Genomic DNA, 8129 nt, shown 5'->3' on the forward strand with positions numbered 1-8129 from the left:
AAATTTAATTTTTAATTATTTTATTTAAGTAATTTGTTCCAAATTTAAATAACTATTAATTTCAAAAACCATTTTAAAAATTAGATGCAACTCTAAAAATTACTTTGAAGCTTACTTACTTGTTATAATTTAGTATAGTATTTCGCTAGGTAAATAACAGAGAATTTGAACAATATAAACAACGGGCTAATTTATTGGCTCACTAAAGAATAAAAAAAAAACAACCATCCAAATCAAGTAACAAAAAAATCTTTTACCTTACATTTTCAAATCATAACTATCTGTGGCTAGTATTGATTTCGGAATTTTAAATTTTAAATTGCTGATTTTTTAAATTTTAAAATCTGTTAATAATTATTTAATTAATTAAAATTTTGAATTTTAATTGCACCGTAGGCCCTTCCTTCACCGGCCAGTCTCAACCTCGCCGAACTTCTTCTCCATCAACTCATCATTTTAGAATGAAAATAATCATCTACATAGTTAGTAAAATGAACATTTAAAAAATTTTATTGTATCTACATAAATCCAAACCAAAATGAAAATAAAAAAGAAAAAAAAGAAGAAGAAAAGGAAGAAGAGGAGAAAGAGGAAAAGGAGGAAGAGGAGGAGAACCACAACGACGGAGAGAAAGTGACAAAGAGACAGCAGCAGCGCCGCCCACGAATCACGAGGCAGCAGTAGCGGCGCCGCGTATACAACCCCAAACACGTTAATAAGGATGTCTGGTGAAGCAACGCTGGTGATGAGTGAGGTTGGTGGTTGAAGGAGCGACGGTGACAAGAGTTCGGAGGCGACGATGGTGTCCGGATAGAGAGAGATCAACACCGATAAGGGAGTTGGTGGGATGAACAACGGCGGCGCTGAAAAGGGTTTGGGGAGAAGTTGGTGCGGCAGGAAGGAACGGCGATGTTCTTCTGCGTCTCACCGGCGGTCTCCGACAATAACAGTAAGTAATGGTCATGGATGTGAGAGAAACTGGCATGGACGTAAAAAACTTAATTATGATGAGATTAAAAATAACCGTGCGCATTGTAAATGTGTTTAGACTTTAGATGTTAATCCTAATTTTTTAAATTTCAAAATTTGTTAATAATTATTTAATTGATTAGAAATCTAAATTTTAATTTTTTTTTAAATCGTTATTAATGTATTATTTTAGAGTGAATATCTCATCCGTCCCCTAACAATTATCTCGAAAGGACAACGATGCCCAAAAAAAAATACCCAACCCAGTCCCTAATCTTTTTTTTAGGACTGATTAGCCCCTGTGTCCAAAAAAAATATTAATTTTTTTTGGCACAGAAGCTAGTTAGTCCTATAAAAGTAAATCTCAAAGACCAGGTTGGTATTTTTTTTTTATTTCAGAGACCAAATTAGTATTTTTTTTGTCAAGGATCTCATTGTCTTTTGAGGTAATTATCAGGATTATTTTAAATTTTTACTTTTGTCTTTTGAGCTAATTGACTAATCGTCGTTCTTGTCATCCCTTAAACTGAAGAGCCTTATACGCGACTACTGCATGTTCAGCTCCCACATCAGAAGCTCTCACCTGCACTGCATTCTGCAACCCTAAGCCATCAACCATGGTAACCTACTCTCTCTCTCTCTCTCTCTCTCTCTCTCTCTCTCTCTCTCTCTCCGGTGAATTCCAGTCTACAAGTTAGTTTCGTATTTCAAACTAGTTTCAGATCGTCTCACAAATACAATTGATCCCTTAACCATTCGCATTCCCTATAACACAATTCATCATCTACTTTGACTAATCCTGTAATTTTGGTTACGATTCACCATGAAAACCGATTCTATTTTTTTCCCCTTCATTTTTTGTTATCGTTATTATTTTAAAAAAAAAATGAATGCGGAATATGCTGGAAAAATCGGCATGTTATCTTGATGAATATGCAATATTTTGCAAGAATTAACATCTTTTTGTTTGAAGTCTAACCCCTGCTATTTTGAATTTTTTTTTTACTAGGTTCTTCTACAGCTAGATCCGTTTCTCAATGAACTCACCATCATGTTCGAGCGCAGCACCGAGACGGGCTCTGTTTGGGTTACACTTAAACGATGTGTGTATGTGTGTGTTAGTGTTGGCTTCTTGGTTGATCAAATGTTTTTGGTTTTATATTTCTGCAAACTGAATTTAGTTCATTATGCCTCCTTTTCATGTTCTTGGTGTGCCTTTAGCATCCTTGAAGTCTAAAGCCGTGAGGAATAAAATGGGCGCAGCTGGTGAAGCGATTGACTATAAATGCCTTATTCGTGCCACCAATGGGAAGAAGACAATTTCTACATCAGTACGTATCTCTTGTATATTCTGAACTCGTCATTTTGGTTTCTCAGTTCATGCTTGGCGATGCATGTTTCAAGTAGTGTAAACTTAGATTATCCTTTGAGTAGTTATAGGCATAAAACTCCTCTAATCCCCTGGCATGTTATTCTTCGATCCCATTCATAATGATTGAGTGCTCTTGGTTAGAGTAGATTAATCACCAGCAAGATATAAAGTGAAAGAGAGAATGACATAGAAGTAGAATCTCAAACTAATTCTCAATAAAGAAAAAGTAGAGATCACAAATCGATCTAAACAAATTCAATTGTATATTTTTTTGCAACTCATGTGAAACCATTCTGTATGATTTGTTCTAAATATGCCAAAGACCTCCTTTCAGTCTTCATTGTATTTCTTTTAAAGATGACCTGGTCTTTGTTTTTCTATTGGACGGGGAAAATGAAGCGGAGGTGTGATTATGGTGGAAAGTTTCTTAGCTGTGAAACTTGTTTTATTTATTGCATTATTTCTTGCTTGTGTGGAATGTTTTTCTGTTGAGTTTTAGATTGCAAAACATTTTTCTTCTATTGTTAGCCTTTTTTTCTTTTTTTTCTTTCATGCTATATTATTGCCATTATTGGCACTTCACTTAAATGAATTACCTCACGACCTCAGCCCTCAGAAGAGTTTCCATGTGGTAGATGTCCAGAGGAATGATGGTGGGTAATTGATGGAGTTCTTTGATGCAAGTATTCAGATTTATTAATGAGAAACACGTTGCTCTGTAAAAATTCAGTGACCGAGTTTCATACACTCTGGGAATACTATCTAATAGTATCAAATATTTAGATCGAAGCATGGATGACGAGTTGACGACCATAACAACATGATCTGTGGGAATAGCATTAGAACCAAAACAGGAGTATAAATCTAAGTGATGATGAATTGCAGTTAGAAGTCTAACTTTTTGATAAACATCTTTGAAGTTGATGTCACTTAGTAGTTATCTTTTCTTCATCTTTTTTTTATCAACATTTTAATTTGCATATATGTTGTTTCCACTTCTGATATTCCAAATTTCTGGTAATTAATTGGAAAGGTTGGAACAAAGGATCATCAGCGCTTTCAAGCTTCTTATGCAACTATATTAAAGGCCCACATGACTGCATTGAAGAAGAGAGAAAGGAAGGACAAGAAGAAATCTGCGGAGGCTGATAAGAGAGAAGGCACTTCAAAGAGACCTAAGAAATCTTAAAGTAACAACCTTTGCTGCTTGAGCTTCTATACAAACAACATTTTCTGCTGACTTTATTTTTATCTGAAGGATGCTATGCCCCTCAGGTCCTTTTGTTTTGGTCATGGGCAAAGTGAGGAGTGAAGGGAAAGAGGAATACATTCTAAAGCAATTTTGGGGTCTAAAGTATGCGATTTGTTACATATATATTCTTTCTTGAGACTGATGTTCCTTCGGGTGGCAATAGGTTAGAATCTTCCTTCAATTCCCTTGGAGATCATAATTTTTTTTGGTTAGATCCTTGGAGATTATAAATTGAATTTGTAGGATATATTCCTTTTTTTCATTATATTGCATGTTTTTAACTTGTTCAGAGTTAATGTCACTTGAACTCATTGAATCATGATTGGGTTTAGAAAATTGGAAATGAGGTTGAGGTTGCTGCATCATAGGTATGAGACTTGTCCATCATATTTGATTTTGTCACCATTATTGGAAGCATTTGTTTTAGATTTCAAAATGATTGAACGCCACATATTGATAAATTGTGATACATGTGCGGACCTAAATAATTTAGGTATAGGCGATTTATGCTATCAAGGTTTCATACTTTCGTTGTTGAGCAAGAATGTTTCTTAAATTTTGTATATGTACTTAAAAAGTAATTTACAACTATGAAGCAAGAATATCCATAGCTGCAGTTCCTTGCTCAAAGACAAGTTGGGGCAATAATGTGCATGGTATTTTGAAGCCATGTACATCAATGCTGTGGAAGCCCCTGACCAGAAGTTATGTCTTCGGGCACGTAGTTACATCTATATTTCGGGCAACTGTTCTTCGTTTTGCTGCATTCGGACATATTTCCAAGCAAGGCTCCTTCAAGACACTATCGTCCTCATGCGGTGAAGCAAGAACTCCGAATTTGAACTGCAAATTTATTTGGACATGGTAAGAAATTTATGATGGGAAGGTTTATCTCATAAAATGGAGATCCAAGAAGAGATTATACAATACTTACCTGACAGCTGTAATCAGCAAAATTGGGTTCCATAAGTAATGGAACTCCCATATGATCCTTGAAGAACGTCTAGATCAAAAAAGGACTCAGACTAAATCATTGAAATAGTGCGGCATAATAATTCTATCTCGTAAGATTAATGTGAAAAACAAAATGTGGGCGAGAATGTTCAAGTATCACTAACCTGAGTTGGAAACTTACAAGTGTTAATGCAAATGCCAACACACTTGCTTTCCTCCAAGTACTTACATCTCTCCACAAACACCTTCAAGATTTTGAAAATGCATCACTTATACAACACATCTAAGATTATAAAGAGTATTGCTTCAAGTTTACAAAACTCAAAGGTGGCTGATTCGGTAACTTTCTTAGGACAGAATAGAGACACAACTATTTCTAGAAAACAAAGTGATACAAAACGAAGTAAAATATCTTTTTACCAGAGACAAAATTTGCCAATTTTTTATTTACCAAAACAAAAGGAGAGTTGGGACAAAGATATTTTGTCTCTGCCAGTGTCTATGTATTTCTGTCCAAGAAACTTACCAAGCACAGCCAAAGAGATCAAGCACAGGCAAAAGTATAGGTAATCACCCCACTACTACATAAGGTTCCATCCGGTAACTCTACGGAATTGACTTTGCATGGGCCCATGAGCCATTGACAAGTCAGTGCAGTGACCCTTGCTTCAAACCCAAAACATTTTAGGATATCTAACCAAGTTTCTTAGCCTATTATGTTCAGGGGAAGATCAGGCATGAATAAAGAATGGAAGGTGATTCATATGAAAAAAAAATGAGTTGGTATCTGATCAGACTCACCAACCATCATAGCAGCAATTTTGCCCCTTCCCAAAGGAGCTATAAAGATTTTATAGAGCTCCAAAAGGAATGGAGGGAACAGAGCCCTTAATACTCGTACCTGTCACAAGTCACAAGTCACAAAAGCTAACCAGCGGACATGACAATCCAGAATTTATAAGAACATAGATTTGCGTGAATTAGTATAAATTTGACAACCTATGTTATGCATATAAATATAAGGATTAATGCCTTATAAGGCACTTGCTAAACTTTTTTGGTAAACACAGTAATGGAATTTTATTCTTACAAGTTATAATCTTGGGCAATGGCAATCACTATCTTGGAAATGATAAATTCTTATTTGGTCAGTTTATAATATAAAATAATTTCAAAAAATTGCAGTCAAACCTTTTATTGCGTTAGGAAAGAGATGAATGCTTAGGTTAATTCCAAAAGGATGACTGGTGGACAACATGAAAAAAAAAACAAAAACAAAAACAAAAACAAAAAAGAAAACAGAAAGTACCGCTGCTTCTATGGTATCAGAATTTGTTTTACCCATCTTCATTAGACGGTTCACAACTTCGATAAGCCCATCATATCCAGGTTTCTGTGAGTCCCATCCCACCTCCTATTACAATCGGTACAAAACAGTTTACCACGTATAGATCTATGATGCAACAATTTAAAAAAATGAATTTTGAGGTAATATCTAATTTAGTTCCTGAAATTCTCTGAATTTACTAATTGTAAATCTCTGAACATCTCTAGTTCAACTGTAATTAACTAATTATCACAGTAAGGTAAGGTAACATGATTAAAACTTCAGTGTAATTAAATAAGTGTCCTAAATCAATTAGGACTTAACGCTGGCAGTTAACTAATTATGCATTATCTCAACCAATGTCACTAATTAACAAAGAATTTAATTTTGATATACAGTAAAATAGTTTTATAAGTATATTTAATTATATAATATTACATTAATAAAAATAACTCCCTTCCATATTAATAAAAAGAATATTCATCCAAAAGAATGAACGTGATTATACACTGCTTTACGGGTATCAAAAGTAAACTCAAATGAGAAAAAAAGTTCATTACCTGTACCAATTTGTTGCGGAACAAATTGAGGAAAAAATCATCAAACACTCCGGGCTTGTATTCAGATTTTAGAACAACAGTTTTAGCTTGTTCTTGTACCTGAATTCAATTCAATTAATTCACACTCTTAGGTTATCGTGCACTGCACAGAGGCTCTGAAAGATAGATTTCCAAAGCGAATTTGGGAGCAAGAGAAGAAAAGTGAAGAAATTAAAGGAAGATGCGCACCGTTTTGGACGAAGAAGAGCAAGAAACGCAAAACGGATTGTTCCGAAGACGCTTCTGCTTAGGTTCGTGGAAAGAAGTTGTAAACCCCGTTGGAGCACGAGCACCAACAAGGCCTAACGCTTTCATTTCTCTGCAAGACTTACGTAACAACTGTCTAAACTGAATTTAACTCTCTACTTTTTTTTTTTAGTTTACCAGTTTATGTTGATGGGGTGTAAGTGCAACTGGGTAAGTGGGCATCGGCTGAGAGTTTCGGTTTATTGGTCTCGCTTAAAAAAGAATTTTTTTACGATTTTTGTGTAATTTAAAAAACAAAAACTCTAATTGTATTTATAAAATAATGATTATTTAGATGAAAATATGTAAAAATAATATTTAAGACGTTGATATATATTATATTAAATAATCGATTTAAATATATTAAATTATTTAATAATTTTATTTTATGTGAGTGGTTATTTTATAAAATAGTTTTTTATATATTATTTGAAAATAAAAATTTAGAATTAATTATTTTTTTATTATTTATTCTTCTACAAACATTAATCGAGATTTTATATTCTTTATATATCCATTATATTCATTGAGCCTCTCTTTCCGTCAGAATTTTTGAGTTGATGTTTGAAAACCTAATTTTGTCTCGTTGTCGATCTTTGAAACCTCGAGTGGCTGGATCTTCTCTCCCTATTTATTTCTCTCTGCATCCATTATATTCATCAAGCCTCTTTTTCTATCGAAATCCCCGTTTTGAGGTTATGGAAATTAATTTTGCTCTTTTTTGCTGACATGGATCTTCTTTTTCTCTATGCCCTTTCTAAGTTTCTGATCCTCTCTTTTATTCTCATAGAGTTGCTAGAGTTAGACAATGTTAGAGTACCTATATTTTATGTTTTTATTTGTATCATTTTCTATTTTTTAGATTTTGTAAAAATAAAAATAAAAATAATAAAATATTATTTTTTATTTTTATTTTTTGTTTTTTTTATAAAATTTAAAAAATATTAAAAATAAAAATACAAATTAAACGTACTTCTATCGCGTGTTTAGAAATTTTTTGAAATTCAATTCCTATGGAAATTGAATTCAATTTCAGTGTTTGAAATAAAAATATTTAAATTAGTTTAAATATAATTCAATTCAATTTCATTGTTTTTTCTCAAAATCAATTCTAACCGAAATAGGTTCGATTTAAAATTTTATTCCATTAGAATTTTATTTAAAATTTAAAATGTCTAAAATATTTTTATAATCTAATTACTTCTTCTTTACTTTTTTCACTCACTTTCTTTCAATACCCCCACATTTCAACACAGGCTCTTTCTTATCTCACCCCTTCATTCCCTTCTCTACTTACTATAATATATACTTTTGTTTTTGAAAAGCCTACTATGTCACTTTCTTATTTTTTATATTGGGATGGTTGTGGTCTATGGTACGTTTATGGGAGTGTAGGTTGTATCACAAGGA

At 33.2% G+C, this 8129-nt stretch overlaps 2 protein-coding genes across 4 annotated transcripts; one reads left to right on the forward strand and one right to left on the reverse strand.

The window, feature by feature from the left end:
* The first annotated feature begins 1453 nt into the window (after nucleotides 1–1453).
* Nucleotides 1454–3958, forward strand: LOC112776787 (signal recognition particle 14 kDa protein). Of its 3 annotated transcripts, XM_025821026.3 has the most exons (5): nucleotides 1466–1589; nucleotides 1979–2072; nucleotides 2191–2300; nucleotides 3375–3531; nucleotides 3617–3958. In XM_025821026.3, the coding sequence occupies exons 1-4, from the start codon at nucleotides 1587–1589 to the stop codon at nucleotides 3528–3530; spliced, it is 363 nt and encodes a 120-aa protein (XP_025676811.1). In that variant the 5' UTR covers nucleotides 1466–1586; the 3' UTR covers nucleotide 3531; nucleotides 3617–3958. The 3 variants fall into 3 exon arrangements, with proteins under 3 accessions (XP_025676810.1, XP_025676812.1, XP_025676811.1); XM_025821025.3 differs by having other exon boundaries at nucleotides 1454–1589; nucleotides 3375–3958; XM_025821027.3 differs by having other exon boundaries at nucleotides 1457–1589; nucleotides 1979–2076; nucleotides 3375–3958.
* A 138-nt stretch (nucleotides 3959–4096) lies between these two features.
* LOC112776786 (beta-carotene isomerase D27, chloroplastic) lies at nucleotides 4097–7325 on the reverse strand. Its single transcript, XM_025821024.3, has 8 exons — nucleotides 6663–7325; nucleotides 6435–6533; nucleotides 5857–5961; nucleotides 5349–5448; nucleotides 5122–5213; nucleotides 4712–4792; nucleotides 4528–4596; nucleotides 4097–4436 (listed from the first exon to the last, which is right to left on the reverse strand). The coding sequence occupies exons 1-8, from the start codon at nucleotides 6786–6788 to the stop codon at nucleotides 4299–4301; spliced, it is 810 nt and encodes a 269-aa protein (XP_025676809.1). The 5' UTR covers nucleotides 6789–7325; the 3' UTR covers nucleotides 4097–4298.
* Between the last annotated feature and the right edge of the window lie 804 nt (nucleotides 7326–8129).

Source organism: Arachis hypogaea, chromosome 19 (genome assembly GCF_003086295.3).
Source record: "Arachis hypogaea cultivar Tifrunner chromosome 19, arahy.Tifrunner.gnm2.J5K5, whole genome shotgun sequence".
Lineage (NCBI taxonomy): Eukaryota > Viridiplantae > Streptophyta > Magnoliopsida > Fabales > Fabaceae > Arachis > Arachis hypogaea.